General features: G+C 41.6%; 1 protein-coding gene across 1 annotated transcript; it reads right to left on the bottom strand.

Moving 5' to 3' along the window:
* Positions 1 to 4,248: 4,248 nt before the first annotated feature.
* LOC134506225 (kelch-like protein 20) lies at positions 4,249 to 16,929 on the bottom strand. Its single transcript, XM_063316315.1, has 7 exons — positions 16,772 to 16,929; positions 13,426 to 13,609; positions 10,597 to 10,740; positions 9,488 to 9,621; positions 7,570 to 7,778; positions 6,159 to 6,265; positions 4,249 to 4,426 (listed from the first exon to the last, which is right to left on the bottom strand). The coding sequence occupies exons 3-7, from the start codon at positions 10,668 to 10,670 to the stop codon at positions 4,324 to 4,326; spliced, it is 627 nt and encodes a 208-aa protein (XP_063172385.1). The 5' UTR covers positions 10,671 to 10,740; positions 13,426 to 13,609; positions 16,772 to 16,929; the 3' UTR covers positions 4,249 to 4,323.
* Positions 16,930 to 17,520: the final 591 nt, after the last annotated feature.

The raw sequence follows: 17,520 nt of genomic DNA, 5'->3' as shown, positions 1-17,520 counted from the left end.
CCTTTTGACCTTTTCAACATAAAGAAAACTATTATGATTTACTGTTGCTATAGTTATACATACTTAAAAGCAGTTTCCCTGGCTTCTTGTTTGAACTCTGGTTATTGCATGGAAGAATTTGTGCAGGTTTTTTGGCAGCAGCATGTTAAGCACTTGACAATTCCTTCTTCCGATATAAAAAAATGCTACTATTTCCCAGTCCCTTCTTACAACTCTGGAATTTCCTCAAGGTCTTCCGTCCAAGTACTAACCAGACGAGACTTTGGTTAGCTTAGCAGCCAAAATCAGCGAGTTGCCAGCAGCAGCTGCAGCTATGCCTATTTCCCTGGGATTAAATTTATTTATTTGTCAAATTTATATGGCCACCCATCTCATGAAAAAAGTGACTCTTTAGTGGGTCTTCTAGCTCAATTATTCTTGGCACAATTCCGTACATCTGCCTCCCCTTTTCTATACATCTGCATTTCCAATTTGTATTTCTGGCATGTACTGACAGTGGAAATCCACTTTGTTGGTTGGTTTGCATCTGTCAACACCTCATTCTCTTGGCTTCCGACTTCTCATCCTCTAATAGGCCCCCCTTGGGAAGATCCTCTAAGTGGCCCTTTCCAGGAGAAACTGTGCCAAGGGGGAGGGGGCAGCACTGCAATCAAAATAAGTGCCTGCAAGATAGGCTGGATGAGTCATGCCTCCTCAGGCAGCTCATGATCCCAGTTCTGCAGAGCAGGGTATAAGACACGGTCCAAGTGCCAAGGCCACACTAGCTTGTTAACCTTTTTTTAAAAAAAAATGCTCCTTATTTTGTAACTAGGGTTGCTTTGGTAGACAAAGAGTAATTCTAACTAGGTGGCAGCATTTAGCCAACTTTGGCTGATCTCAACCACCTCACCAGAGTTGATCTGGTTAGTACTTGCTTTAGAGGCCACTGCGGCTGTATGCTAGGCTGGAAAGTTGGAAGCTCCCAGAGGGAAGCCATGGCTACTACTTCTGATTGTTGCCAAGAAGACAACCATGAGCATGTCTACGTAGTCCCCAGGAGCTGAGCTAGGCAAAAAGGAGACATCCCTTTAAAGCACTTGCTGACCAAATCACAGGATGGAAAACTCCATGCCTGGAAACAAGCCGGCAAGATCACCAATTCCAAACTGGAAAGTCCTTCTTGGGTTTGGATTTTAACTTGAAGACTTCTGATAACCCCCTCAAAAGAGAGCTTGGCAAAACTTGTCAGTGCTTTGAATTCACACGTACTATATGTCTAGGTGAGGATGAAACTGGGACGAATTGCCTCCTGGTGGTCAGTTTTAATTTGGAAATCTATTTTGCAGATCTAGACTGCTACGGTGGAGAAAAGATGTAGCTCAGGGTTGGAGTGTTGGGGTTCTCCAAGGTTGAGTTCCTTCTTGTAGACATTGCACTAGCAGACTAGGCAGCATTCATCAAGGAATGGAGGATGGTTGGCTGTTTGTATACCAACCCTACCAAACTTGGCAGGAGGATGGTTGGCTATTTGGATAGCAACTCTACCAATCTTGGTGGGGTTAGGCAGGATATGTTGACCAGAAGTATTTTTTTTTTTATTGGCATGCTATTGTCTATATGCTATATAGTATAGTTGTTTTGATGAGGTTCTGGTTCTTACTTATCTGGGTGTGTGATAAGAGGGAATATGCTCTGGGCTATTCATAAATAAAGTTCATTCCTCAAGATCTGTTGATGGCTAATTTATCAGAATGCCAGCCTTCTAGCAATTGTCTTACATTCTTAGACCTGTGGTTGGATTTGTCTGCATGCTGGGAAATTAATGAATTTTGTGCACAGATTAATTATCTGTGAGAAGGAAACCAAGCTCAAAGAACACCATAACTATACTGCATCCAATTTCTTAAAACACTGAAATAGAGAATGTTCATTTTTATCTTCGTGTTTAAATGGCAGAATAATTACTCCATCTGTGAGATGTCTATGAGCTATACAGTGGTAAAGGTCAGTTCACAGAGTTATAAGCAGCTTTTGTTTCCATTAAACCGGACCATTGGGGTAATTCTCATAACAATGTGGACCAAAGCCAGAACAATATTAAATTCTTCTCTTCTGGGAACTCCCAGTTTTAAGGGGGATAAATAGATCAAAACACCACTGCCATACCCAGTAGAGAGAATTTCATTTAATGCTTTGACTATGTTCTTATTCATTTAATGAACCAGCAGTGCCTAATGGGTTGGGGGAATAGCGTTCATGCCTTGATGATTTACTGTATATTCTGAATTTTATATGTTGCTCATCTGAAAGTCATTTTTCCCCAACAGCATGAGCACCCCTGCAGCCAAGCAATTTTCCCATCAGTTGTAAGAACCCAAGGTCACAATAACCCATACAGTTGTGTGAAAGCCAAACTTGTGATGGCACTTAACCCTAATTACCAGAAGCTTGTGAATGACCATGCGCTTCCTTCAATTTATCTATCCTTCTTTAAAGGCTTGGAAACACACCTCACACTGAGTTTCACAGGCTAAATTATACATGGGGTGAAAAAAACATAGTGCACATTTCCTCCACCAGTGATTTAAAAAAAAAAGTGATGTGATACCTTCATCTTTTGGAGAATAAAGATCAAGAACTTACCAGGTTGCAGAAAAAGTTGGTGAGGGGAAAGCTACAAAGATATACCCACAAGCCTAGGAGATTTGAATGCCAGTATTATTGGAAAACACTTTCTTCTGCAGGAATAAAATAGTACTACCTAGGTTGTTTTTTGTCCAGTTTATTGTGCAAACCACAACATTTGTGAAGACACATTCCCTTGGATAACATTTCTTGAAGTATCAAATCATTTGGAAAAGATCATTAAGTTATCCACATTGCCATTCCTACTCAGCATTCATCTATGTATGCAAACATCTTATTCCCACAAGGAGCAAATTCAAATATTACTTTCTGATTAACATTTTCTACCAAGACATTTCATTAACCCAAACAAACTTGGCAGAGCATACCTTAATCATGGCTCAAACTGTAGTGCGACTTTTCCTACCTGACCAACAGCAAACAAAATAAAGAAGGAATGGTCAGGTGAAAATATTCACCCAAATTCTTTCTCTCATTGGGGAATTATGTGGAGTTAATCTAAATTATAACAGGATCAGGTGGTAAAACTGACTCCACCACTTCAACCTGCAGAGGAGGGGAACTTTTTTGTAATGCTCTCTCTCATCCATATTCCACTCAGGTCTCATTTTTTAAAAGAAAAGGATCTACCGCAAAGAGACAATTTGCAGCCAACTCCTGTCCTGATTTCCATTTTTTTTTTAATTTCAAGACATTCTGACAAATAGGGCATTAGTAAACACAAAACATGTTCTTAAATGAAATTTTTTTTTACTGATTTTGCCCCATGGAGAGAAGCCCTGGATTAACAGAATGGAATTCTGCTGCAGACACTTCCAATGCCATATTTTAATTTTTGTTACTCAATATAATGCAGTCACCCAAACTCAAGGTTGATAGCTGATTCTACTTCTTCCTATACTCCGTCTTCTACTGAAAGAAAGCATGCATGAAACTAGATTCTTTTTTCCAAATACTGTGAATTCTTTCTATATGTGCAAACACGTGCACACTTTGCTATCTATGATGGTGTAAATCCATCTGTCCGCTTGAAAGGATTCAATCATTTTATTTTAGATATGGAGCATCCAAGGTTATTAAGCTGAGGTCATGAACTGGCCAATGTGGAGATGACCAATCTTTAAAATATCACTACCCAACATGAATTCAGGAGAGAATATTTTTTGTAGGAGGGCATTTTCCTTATCTAATTGCAGGGGCAGAAAACCGTCTTAGGGCCAAGAAGCATTTTTAGTCAACGAACAAGGATCACAGGTGATGTGGTTCAAACAAACCAACATACATGGGGTAAGAATAGGATTTTTGGCCCTTTCCTTTTATAGTCATTAGGTATGGATATGTGCATATCTTAACTGAAATGCGATGATGTGCAAAGCATACCAAAAACTCAACACACTGATTTTGTTTCTGTTAATTCCAAACTGTATAAAATCATTCCACTGCTATTCAGCAGGCCATTTCTGAGTTTCTGTGGTGCAACTGGAGAGGGCTTTGGGGATGGCCAAAAAAATTATGCTTGATCCAAGAATACCCCAACCCTGAAATTAATGGTGGGGCAAAAGACAGGTTGCTTATCTCTCCATACATCTTGTTTCTAATATTGATGTCCCTCCCTTTGTTCCTGCTACTACTCAGTTCTAGCTAAATATCTCAACCAACCTATCCTGAACCTAGAATTAGTTCTTTTTCATCTTCTGGTTATCTGCTCCAATGGGATTCAAAGAATTCCTTATCTTCTGGGGTCATTTGGATCACGGTGACACCTCCACCTGGGTGTCGGCATTTCATGCTGCCAAAACATCTGCAAAAGAAGCAACAAGGGGCAGTGTTAACCTCCAGGAGCTTGTTGGCAAAGCTTGTTTCACACAACAATGGCACCTGTCAACGATGGACATCTCTAACTCGCATCGGTATCTTATTTAGCAAGCCACCGCCAACATTTATGAAAATATTCACGGCCACCGTTCCCTATTGCCTAAGAGACAGTGTACATTCGACATTATGCTTCTAATGCCTCAGGGAGGAAAAAAGGCCACCACTGTGACTCAGTTTCACTTCCAGAAATATCATCCATTGGATTGTAAGTGAGCAGATAGGAGAAGAAAGTGAAAGTAGACTGTATATTCATTTTATCTGAAGGAGCATTCCGACACAAGGATCTTTCTACAGTTTAGCTTCAATTTTCATCTTCTTCCTGTTGCTCTAGCATCACGTGCTGCCTGTTAGGTGTTGGCCCCTAACAGATCTCAAAAAGTAGGCTTGGAAGAGGCTGCTGGGATACTTGGATGGGAGATCATCAGTACTGTAGGCTAAGCTGGGAAGTTGGGGGTGAAAAAGGATCTCCCAGAAGAAGACAATGACCAACTACAGCAGTTCTATTCGCTGCCAAGAAACTTCACTAAGTGTCCATGAAATTTCCAAGAGTCAAGCTCACTGCAAAAGAGACCCTGCTCTTTTTTTCCTGTGCCAACTTGGGCAGAACGTTACAAATCAATGTCTTCTGGAGATGGATGGATTACTCTCCTTGTTTTTTGGCTGATGCGTTGTTGCAAGCCTACGAGGCAGTCTTCTAGAAATCAAGGCACTCTCCAAATGCGCTGGGCTACGTCTCCAGAATTCTCAGCCTGCCCCACTCTGGAGGTCAAAATATCACACATGGAACGGCCCTCAAGAGGGGGAAGTGGATAAAAGCCGTTCTCATAGACGGAGATGTACAACACAATGTATCGCTGCGGTGCTTGTAAGACAACAATTCATCTTAGAGCCCAGAGTCAGGCCATCTCTGTGCTCACCAGACATCAGCTGGCTTTCGGGTCCTGCAAAATGCTTCGCAGGCAAGAGGACACATGGAGCAAAGAGGGAAACAAGAAGAGCAGACTTATCACAGAGTTCACATCTAAGATGGACTGTCCTCCCACATGGTATATTTCAAGCCGTGACTAAATGCAGAGGCTCTGATGGTACTGCATCGCTTCTCCAGCTATTTTCACTGTTCAGGCTTTGCTTGCCAGTGATTTAGATAACTAAATTGCCACCCTTTAGAAATCCCCAAGGTTTGCAGAAATACTTATTTGGGGGGGAAAAAAACAATACAAATAATCCTAACCCCAGTGAGATTCAATATGCTTAGACAAGTACCAATGGCAATATGAGACAGCAGGAGGAATTGTAAATCAGTGGGGATTAGCAGCACCCCTTAAACACTGCACCATTCTAAGGCAACCTTTAGTGCCTTCTAAACTCTAAAACAGGATTTTTCCAGAGGGCAGGAAGGCAGGCTTCCAACTTGGAAATAAAAAGAAAGAGTAGGATTGAGAGCACGCAGATCCTGCAGAGAAAGGCTCTTCAGGGTAGGTTACAAGAGAGTAATTCTCTCTCTCTCTCTCTGTCATGTATTTATTTCATAGTTTTTGTAACCCATTCTAATCTGCAGACTCTGGGAGACATGCAGCAGAGTAAAAATACAGAATAAGACTGTGCCACTAAGAGAAATCCCTTGGATGAACATCTCTGCAAAGGGATATCAAGTCTACCTCCATGAGTTGATATCCAGATCAAAGGCTTCTACCGTTGAAACATGAACGATGCCATCATATCCACCAATGGCTAGGAGGTATCCACCGACAGCAGCAAGATTTACCTGCATGCAAAAAAATTTAAAAGTAGCTTACAGCCAACCACACCAAAAACGTTTTCCTTCCAACCCCTTAATTGGGTGTAGGACACGGCTAACTCAACCTTACTTAACCTCTCTTATCTGTGTCAGTAAAGCCATTAGCCTTATCACAGATTAAGATTTGTTCATATATTCAGCCCATAAAGAGAAAAGTTCCCAAAACTTGGAAATCATCACCAATAGTGGGTTTTTTTAAAAAAACATAGACATCTCTAACACTTTGTGTTTGGAATGTTAATTCCTGGGGTTCACATGGTTGTTTTACAATGTATGTTTTTAGTTCTGTTCATCTATCTGGCTTTTAACCCAAATGTATGGATACAGGGAGTTGTGCACCACTCAGTCAGCTCATTAGATCAGCCTATAAACCCAATAAGTACATAAATAAATTTAATCTTAAGAATTTAGAGATGGATGCAACTAGTCCACAGCTGGCATCACTACCTGTATAACCCTTAAAAAAAGTCTTCTCCCTCCCCAATGGCCTTTGAATTTCCAAATTCAGTAGAGGGGAGCATTTAAAAAAAGGTGACTTTTCCTTTCTTACAAGGAGTGAAAACTTGGGGGCTGTTTGTTAAAGGAAGTTGCATTTTCAGATCTCGTGCTTCTCTGAAATTCTTTCAAAGGAAGGTTGAGCTGTATCCATCCCGTAATTAATCACGCCTGTCCCCACAGTGGATTGGGGTAACCCCATGAGCAAGGCATGGAACCTGGTCATGAACTGCAAATGAAACACTGCTTATTTCAAATTCTTTGAAATTTCTTTGTTGTAGAAAGTTGGAAGTTAGTATGTATAAATCCCATTACAGTACTGGGATTTGGGGTCAGTAATCTGAAGCAAACACTGAACAGAAAACATGAGAAGGCCCTTTTGGATGAACCAACCATTTGTCCTGGAGGCCCCTCAAGCAGGGCATGATAGTACCCTTCCCTTCTTACTGCCTGAGCCACTGCCCCAGATTGGTGGTCACTGAGAACTTTCTCCCCCACAAATCCTCTACCACAAATGCAGAAGCAGGATAGCCTATCAAAGCAGTCAATGTGATATTGTTCAACAGTCAAATTTCCTATGAGTTGATCTTGACTGTTGGTGACTCCATGGGCACATCCTAGCAACACAGAAGTGGGTATTTTCTTAACTTCCCGAACCTGTGGTTTTAGGATTTCCTGTTAGTCTCGCATTCAAGTAACAACCAAGACCAATCCTACTTAGCTTTTCCAGAATAGCCAAAGTTGGTTGTTTCCTGTCTGGGCCTGGCTATCCTCACCTTACTTCTTTTTGACTTCATGGGCATAATGGGAATCCATCTATTGGTGAGTGGATCAAAGCGCTCAGCAGTGCACAGTTCGGTTACGTCATCCTGCCCACCAACAGCATAGATCTTGCCTTGTGACGCAACACAACCCAGGTTTTCACGACAGCTCCGGAGTGGAGGGCAGGGAGTCCACCGGTCTTCTATGGGATTGTAGCGCTCGACTGAAATAGGAAAAGAGTTGGAGAGCCTTGAACTTTCATTTTTGTTTGTGCTCCTAGTTGACATTTTAGCATGAGGGAACCCATTGCCTTCAAAGCTGGAAGGGGCAGCTTGTGCCTTGAAAAATAATAGTTATGTATGGAAGAGCCAGAAAGGACTAGCATGCTTTTAAAACCAGGGAGGGGGCAGAATAGACTTTTATTGTATGTTGGAGATGAAATTCAGAAAGAAGAGGATTAACTCAGTGGATATGGTCTTATTCTATTTCCATATTTGGCGTTGAAATCAGCAAGACTGTTAATATAAGCAGATCAATTGCTATGTGTTACATATTGGCTCATATGTTCTTCTTGGCTCTGCCTTGAGTCTTTGGGATCAATAGTTTCCTATTTTCAGTTGATACCCAATCATGTGTCAAATTGAGGAACCAATCCATGATTTGAATCCCATTATCATCTTTTGTACTCTGCAGCTGGCTAAAACAGCTGTTATACAACACTGGAAGGACAAATCTACATCTGATTTGCAGCAACGGTTAGTATATGTAGTGTCAACGTCCGAATTAGGAGTTACTTCATTTTCTTCTGATGAAGAAGCAAAGAAAATGACTTGCACCATAGGATCAAATTTTCCTGTAGCTGTTCTGTCTATAGTGTAATTTTCCAGACTTTTTTTTCACCTTTTATTTTTTACCTATTGCAATTATCTATTTTGACATTATATCGTACTGTTAATACAGTTGTAGGCGTGTCTTTGTTAACTAATTGCCTAATCCAACTTCTGTTGTTAATTAACTTAATGTAATAGTTACACATCCGTGCATGCTATTGCAAACCAGGCGTGGTTAGAAGTTGGAATGCTTTATAAATGTTTTGGTTAGGAGTAAAATCGTAATGAGGAAGGATAATATTTGATTATCTGTCTATTAAGGGGGGAATTTTTTTATGTTATAAAAATTGTTTTTTTATATATCCATTTTAAGGGGAAAATAGTGTTTTTGAGGAAATGCTTTACTGAGAATGGAAAAGTTTTATAGAAGTAATGTTCATTCCTGTCTGAACTAGAGTAAGAGATTGATAAGTGGCTTATTTATATCTTTGCTGCAGAAAGTCGGAAGTTAGTATGTAGGATACTTACTGTACATACTTTTTTGTATTTTCATGCTTTTTAGTTCCTTTTTTCCCTAGTAGTATACTTTATTTCATTTCTTGTAGTTTTTTTGTATTTGCTAAAAAACTTAATAAAGCTTTATTTAAAAAAAGAGAAGAAGTTGGAATGCTTTTTCTATCCTTCAACACACACAGCCCACAGAAGTCCATCAGTCAGAAGTATGGGTTTCAATTAACGTCACAGACACACATAATCATTTTCTATTTTTAATGTTTGCGTGAAGGGAAGAGAGAGCAAGCGAGGAGAGGTGCAAACATACAGGAGGATATAAAACACGTCCACCTCTTATACAACCGTGTAGCAAATTGGTGCCCAACCCACCAATTATTTCCAATATTCTCCTTCCTGCCATGAATGCCAAAAATCAGGGAAATTATTTCCTGTCATGTTGAGTCAGAAAATACACTACAGAATGTCTTAGTCAGTGCCACACTGGCATGAGGAAAGAGGGAAGTTGGAATGTTTTAAATAGAAGGTACGTGTTCAAGGGTCTGTCTTATAATGGAACAAGAAGGACATCTATTCCACAGCCAGAACGTACCTGAGCGTAAGGAAGAATAGCCATCGGAGCCCCCAACGGCATACAAGAATCCACCCAGCGCTGCCAAGCCTAGGCCTCTTCGATGGCAGTTCATAGGTGCCATCTTTTGCCATCTGTCCAGCACAGGGTCGTACCTGGAAGGAACGAGCAATGGGGAGAAAGCAGGTGATTGTGCAAAAGATTCTATAATTCAAAGGTAGAGCACACCTCTCCAACCAGAAAACCGGAAAATGACATGCGAAACGTTACGATGTACCAGAACATTGAAACGGTGAACATGACACGGGTACCTCTCAAGTCCTACGCAGCCAGGCAAGATCAAGAAACCCAAAATTACACAGGTTTCAGGAGGGCACCTTAGTGCTAGTCTTGGGGTAAATGCAGAATCTGGGAAACCGCAAGAAGAATTGCCCAGCCTTGCTGAGAGTGAGTTCGTTCAGATGGAGTCTTGTGGGATGGTTTGAATGCTTCTTCCTAAGCGTCTCACCACCCGGGCTGAGTTGCCATGGATGAGATAATCCGCCAATGGATTCACTGCCTTTCTCTTGATAACATCTTCTCTCCCAGCCTCCCTACAATCTCTCCCCATAAGCTTCCCAAGGTGATGAACACCAGCCCCATCTCCTTCCAGCTGTTATGTCATTTAATTTTGATTTAACTTTGGGGGGAGATCTTTGAGGGAGGTAAAACGCAATTTAAGTATAAAGATTAGCTACGGTGGCAGGCCAGCATGGCCTCAAATACAGGTAGTCCTCACTTAATGACCATAAGTGGGACTGGAATTTTGGTCACTAAGTGATCTGATCGTTCAGCAAATTCAACCCAATGTTATGACCATTTTTTGCAGTGGTCGTTAAGTGAATCACTGCAGTCATTAAGTGAACCACATGGTAATTAAGCAAACCCTGTGGTTCCCCGTTGATTTTGCTTGCTGGAAGCTGGCTGGGTAGGTCGAAAATGGCGATCATACGACCACAGGGATGCTGCGACAGTTGTAAATGCAAGGATCAGTCGTAAGTTGGGTTTTAGTGCTGTCATAACTCTGAACTGTCGCTGAGTGAATGGTTGTTAAGCGAGGACTACCTTTAGGCATCCAAACAGGGGTTTACCTTTCCACAGTGTTGAGACACACCAGCCCATCAAAGCCACCAGCACAATATAAGTAACCGCCGAGTTCAGTCATCGCTACACCTTGCTTGGGTTCACTAAGAGGTGCAACACCTCTCTTCCACTCATTGATTTCAGGCACATACCTACCATGGAAGAAGAAAGACAGAGGACAGGTTGGGTGGGGGGCAAGTGTTTTACCCCATGGGAGGAGGAAAAATTGACCCAAAGCAAGGACTGGTATAACAAGATTGCTGCCGAGCCGGAGTAATCCCAAGCCACCCTAATTCAAATTTTTGACTTACATCACAGGGAACAAGGCTAATCTTTCAACAAGGTGCTCCTTTTCCCAAGGTGGCCTCCAGCCTTCTGCAGCAAACAGGGGCTAAAAAATAGCGTGACTCTTCTTCGACCCCAGATTATATTTAGTTGGCAGACACAGCTGAGGTCAGCTCTCATCGGCAGCTTTTATGGAATGAGCCGGAGACACTGAGCTTAGCTCCGAAGAGAAACAGAGCGGTAACGGGACTGTCAAAGCAATCCATCCAATCTAACAGGAATGACAAGGTGCTAAAGGGGCACCAGGGATGTCACGACAAGAGGCAATTCTTGTTAGGCCAAGTCAGTCAGAACATCCTTGCGAGTTGTGTGTCCTTTGCTAAGGGGAGGATTGGCCCAGGAAAGGCGGAAGTGATAGGAAGCCTCAACCACAGGACATGGTCCACAGGACAGGACACAAGCAGGGAAGAGAGAATCACAGATTTCAATCAGGAGTTGTAGGGACGAAGTACAGAATCTTGAAAACTGTGATAGGAACCTCCAGACTTTTTTATTAGTGAGTTTGTTGAGGCAGGGTCTCTTTAAATAGTCTGAATCTCTCCTTTTTGCAGCCCGGATCAAGCTGCTGTTTATAAGCTACTAGCAGACTCTGCTGCTGGCAGCTTTTCTGTTCACTGTTGACTTTTAGAGCACTTCTGGTTTCTCTTTCAGCTTCCTCACAACACAAGAGAAAGTCTGCCCTGACTCACATCCCCAACCTAGAAACAGCTCCGAAAACAAGCTTTAGGAAGGAAAGTTGGGATGAGTTTGGACTGAGGAACAAAATATCCACTTTAATGACGACACATCAATACCCAATAAAACAGTTACAACCAACCCATCTGTATTCATATTTATTTTTAATTTTTGTTATTGCCTTTATTGTTTTATATCATGGCTGTTTCTATTGTTGTTAGCTGCCCAGAGTCACTAGTTTGAGATGGGCGGCAATATAAATTGAATGAATAAATAAATAAATAAAACCAGCAGGCAACCAATGCAAAATATCAGAGATTTAAAAAGCAGGTATAAAATAAATTTGCAGGCGATGCCGCCACATCAAGATTAAAATGAAATTTTACGAAATGAATAGCAGGTTAGGTAAAACTGATCTTTCTCTGAGTCTGATGATTGGGCAAGGAATAAGATGATTGGCTTAAATCTGGTGCTCTACTCAGAAATGTTTCATTTGGAAACAGAAAGAAGGACAGAAAAGCAACTTAAATAGCTGCCTATTGAATGCCACAATTAAATGGAGTTTTCAGAAATGCTGATGTTTCCATCTCTGACCCCAGTTTCTCAACGTGAGGCCTTTTTCTACCACCCTATTATTGCTGTAGCTGTTTTCCAGGGTTTCAACAGCTACAGTATACAGGTTTCTTCCTGTGTTACTGATTAATGAACCCGGGGGACACCATTCAGGGCTGCCAAATTTTAGGTACTCAGCACTCAAGGATGCTACTGGCATTCTTGGAGGCCATTTCTCAGATGACGGAGATGAGGCTTCTCCCTTTGTACCGTCAGCCTCAATTGACAGAGACAGCTTTGCCTAACCATGGAAAGTATCTAAAGTTCAGGCATGAGTTCACACAAGAGGCATTTTCTCCCAAGCTTCTTGTTTATTTAGCTTAATGGCAGCAGGTGCTTTTTAAAAAAAATCACTGCTGGGCACTGATGACTGGAAGTTGCTTCCTTAAGCCAGCCTAGAGAGCTGTCGGTAACCAGCTCTGGATATGGAGAATGTATCACCTAAAGCACAAGTGCGAGAAACTTGCCCTTTGCACCTGTTTGGAAAGGAATAGTAGCCCTGGAGTATTAGAAGTGCTTATGTTTTCTTTTTAGGGAACTGACGTCATTGTATAATTGACTGAGCTTGTAAATAAGTAAGCATCATAAAAATACCAGGAGTGTCATAATCATCAGCCTCCCAGAGTCAGTCTCTGGGTGAGATGGGCAGGGAATAAATTTGATATACAAAAAATAAATAAAATCTCCCAAGGATAAGGAACTGCACAGAACATTTCTCTGAACAGGCAGGAGAGTTGCAAGTAACTCCTTCTCACTCCCACTCAAACAGTGGTACCTCCACAGACTCCATAAACCATGTGTGCACAACTTCATGCATGGATGGAGTCAGGAGGAGGGAATCGAACTTCAGTGCAGACATTTTCAGACTGACAAAGTGGGAGAGAAAGGCAACTTAGAAAAAGGTCACTGGAATTGAAGAAAAAGGGGGCCTCGCATTAGACACACTCCCTGTTGGTTTTCCTGGGCCCACCCCTTTTGCAGCCTCCCAATGTGTTCTACTGCTCCCCACCACGAACCAAAATAAAGTAGGGGGGATTTATTTATTCAATTTGATGCCACCAACTCCAACTGACAAATGAAGAGCGACATAAAAACAAACAAAACACAAAGTAGACCGGAACAAATTGCAAGAATAACTAGAAAATAGAGGATGGATCCTGCCACCAACCATCTCTAGATGTTCTTCCCTCAAGACACCCACTTACCTCTCAACGCTATTGAGGCAAACAAGTCCATCATAGCCACCTGCTGCATAGATGGATCCATTAAGGGAAGCCACGCCAAGGCCACTCCGGTGCCTTGAGAGTGAGCCCAGGACCTGCCACTCGTGATCCAGGGGACTGTAACGCTCTACACCACTGATGATGCCTGTAGGGCTTAATCCTCCAACTACAAATTAAAGTAGTTTTAAAAAATGGTTAAAATATTACCAGCTTCCTTTGGCCTCCCTTGAGCTTGGAGTCTTATCATTCTATCTAGTTGTCTTCAGTGGTGGCTTAAACTTCACGCTGGAGAAGAAGGCTTTAAGTTCTGCTGGATGCTAGGGGACCAAGAGCAACCTTGGGAATTCCAACATAGAACAGGGGATGGTTTCAAAGAATGAAGAGACTAAAGATACTCTTTCTGTAGAGCGATCTCTTTAAATTTGCAATTCCCAATCAAGTCAAATGACCCTGTAGGCCGCCTTGAGGAAATATACGGGGGAGTGCTGTGCAGGAATTCAGTTCCTTATTTATTTTACCCAACCCTGGTTGATTTGCTCAGAGGCAAGACAGAAAACAGCTGGATGGAGGCTCCCTTCTGGCCTGGACTTTTTTTTTAAGCAACTGAAAACTTTTCCCTTCTAGCCATCAAAACAAAATGAAAACTGAACAGGTGCAGTGAATCTACTTCCTACTGCCTTTCGTTAAGGCCACAATCGATTGTCCTCATTAAGAGTTTCTAAAGGCACGTGTGAATTCCACCATCAGCATTCATTCCCTCCAAGGAATGACAGCCTGCCAGCTGGCAAAGAATTGGGGAGAGGGGCATTTTTCAAATGGCTGTCCTTAACAGAAGGAGTTCTGCTTAGCAGCATGGGAAAAATGGCTCGTTAAATAGGAAGTAGATGAGATTCTTAATCAGCTCTTTATATTTTGGCAAAGAATAGTGTCTTTCCATGTGGTATTCTGCCAAAATATTTTTTTCATGAGAACTGAAGAAGAATGCTGGACCAGGTTAAAGACCTACTTAGTCCATCATCCTGTGGCACTGAATGGTCAGTCAGGTACACCTCATTTAGGAAACTCATACGGCTGGACAGAAGCCCAGCAGCCCTCTTCCACCATTACTTACCAGCCACCACATTTGAAGGTTTCCTGCCTAGGATTCAGGAGGAACCAAAGATCCATCAACCGTGCTAGCTCCTTTGCAAAACTGATTAAATTACATCTAGTAGCAGAGAGTTCCATGGTTTCTATTTCTTGGAAAGGGGTGGTCCAAAGATACCTTTCACAGTTTGTGACTCATGCTTGTTCTTACTCCTGGTTATTAATGATAACTTGCAGAAAATCCAAATAGTGGTGCAGAGAGAAAGAAAAGGCTGGGCTCCTACACTGCACTAAGGCGTGGTTTGCTTACTCATGGCTTGTTGAATAAACTTCACTTTGCTGCGTTTGTACAACATGCTAACCAGGATTTGCAGATCTGGTTCATTCGAAAAGCTAAACAAGCCACATGCATGATTTCCTATGTAGTCATGCAAATGCTGGATTCATGCAGGCCCCAATCCAACAGGAGAGGCTGAACTCACAATGGCAAAGCCTGACTTTTCATTGGCTTCTTCGGTTGGACATGCTGAACCCAGATGCCTCTCTTATGACCTGAGGCCCTTCTGCTTTGAACAGAGAGCCAGTTTGGCCTAGTGGTTAAGGTGCTGGGCTAGAAACCAGGAGCCTGTGAGTTCTAGTCCTGCCTTAGGCCTGAAAGCCGGCTGGGTGACCTTGGGGCAGTCACCTTCTCTCAGCCCAACTCGGTGCAATGTAGACTAGCCTCCTCGTGGTGCACCTGGGCAACATGACTTGTCACGGCTAAATAGTCTACACATCTGGCTTCTGGACCTCACAAGGATTTCCCGGCAAGAAAAAGCAGCACGAACACCAAACTGCTATGCCATTCGATTAAAAACAAAAAAAAGTACAGAACCTTTTCCTTGCCTAAATTACAAACACAGATTATCCAATGTCAAGGAAATCACAGCATTCTGAAAATATGGAAGGAATCAATGTGAGCTATGTATGACTTTTTAACAATATAAATAGTCAGTATGATTGGATTCTAACTTTTAGTTTTGAAACTGTAACCAGTCCTTATGTATTATCCTTCCTTACACATTATATCACTAATAATAATATTAATTACAATTTTTCCATAGCTTTCAGTATTAGAATGGTTCTATATATTTCAGATCGGTAATTTTACTACTCTATTATTCTAAACAATCATTTCGTTGCCTTACAAATCACACTTTACTATATTCATTTTTACGCCCCAAATTGTTGAACTTTAACTTACAGTTTTACTTGTATTGTTATGTGATTTTATAGCTTGTTTTACTCTGATCAATTGTGACTCTTGTTTTGCTGGTCGATGACTGAAATAAAATGACTGAGTGAGTGACTGTGTGTGACAGATTTGAAAGCTCTGGAGGTGTTCATAGGAAGGAAGGGAAAACATAAAATTGAAATGAAAGCACAGGGAACTGTTCCAGTTTTGCATCTTGCCAATAATAACCATCCTTAGGAAGCCCCCAGGATGTCCTGCTAAGTTTTGGAGGAGTTTCTTTTAGAAACTTGAACTTTTTCCTAATTGCTTTCTTTGCATGCCACAAGACCACCTTTGAATTTCTAATAACAGCTCCTCCTAGGAAAATTACCATCTCGACGGTCACTCCGGTCTCAGCCTTGCTACAACTTAGAAAAGCGGTAAATAAAACACTTCCGCAATAATGGCAAACTTAGCTTGCTCCGTAAAGGTCTAAGATAAGTTAGCACTATTTCCATGGCTTCAGCATTAGCATCAGTTCTTGTCTTCTCCAATGCAGGCAGAGACTTGGCAATCAGAATGTAAATGTGAACACAATTAATTAAAAACAAAAATAAAACTTCACGCATTGGCGTTCTCCCATCTCTAGCAGAGTGAGAGGACAAAGGGATAAATTTACTTTTCTTGGCCTCTGAACTGTTCATTCCAACAGACATTTGACTGACCGGCAGATGAAGAGGTTATGATCCTTACAGTATTAAGAACTTCTGCTTCATCATCATCTCCCTTTCTCACCCAACCTTTTTCCGCTGTTTTCCTGTCTTTTTATACAGTAAGCTCTCTTTTTATTAATCTGTAACCCTTCTTGGCTGAAGTATGAGGAATAAATGCTTTAAAGGTGTAACATTTTGTAAAAAGTGTTCTAAAATCTCCTGGGTCATCGTCTTCTCCACCCACCACCCATGAGAGGAGAGCATTGCCAGCTCCTATGCCGGAGAAATACAGAAAAAGACAACACAATATACTTACTAGCATAAAGAACCTCTAAGGGACGTCCACTGTTGGAAGATGTATGCTTGGTTCTCCAACTAACCAGCTTTCTGTTTGGTTCGACCTGCTCCCTGCAGCAACCCAAGATTCTATCATCATCAACATTATGAAAAAAGTACAATTATCGCACTTCTGTAAGAAACCTTCCAAAGGAAAGCTAAGTGTTATGTTGTGTTGCAGAAATTTAAAATGGGCTCTAAGTTTTGGCCCTTGCAAAGTGAATTTGATGCCAGAGTCATTTGAGGAAGCCCTAAAAAAAAAAAAAAAGAGGCCAGGAAATTTTAGAAACATCTATAGATGCTTCTTTGATGCCACTTACCATCCCTAGACAGTGTGTCTTTGACTCAGAGTAAACAACAAGCAGAGGAACTATTTTAAAGAGATCTAAAAGGAGTTTTGATCATCCCCTAAGGAATGGGTGCTCATGGGTCCTACTTTACTAATTATAGTCCTTTCTTTGAAGGCTGTCCTTTCAAATCTGGTTTAAAAGGAAACCACTCTAAGAAGGAAGAACAGCATGGATCTTGGCATTGCTGGGATCCAATGAACAATATGTGAGTAGCAGAATAGTTTACAGTATTTGGCCAGTCAGTCCTACCACAAAATGTTTTTTTTTTTTAATCTTAGCAGATGGCAGCACCTAGCCAACCTTGTTGGGTATGGAAGCTCACCAGGGTTAGACCTGGTTAGTACTTAGATGGGAGACTAAGGAATCCAGGGCTGTAGGC

The sequence above is a fragment of the Candoia aspera genome, chromosome 16 (genome assembly GCF_035149785.1).
Source record: "Candoia aspera isolate rCanAsp1 chromosome 16, rCanAsp1.hap2, whole genome shotgun sequence".
Lineage (NCBI taxonomy): Eukaryota > Metazoa > Chordata > Lepidosauria > Squamata > Boidae > Candoia > Candoia aspera.
Note: the sequence above shows the minus strand (reverse complement) of the source record. Positions and strands in the feature narration are given on the sequence as shown.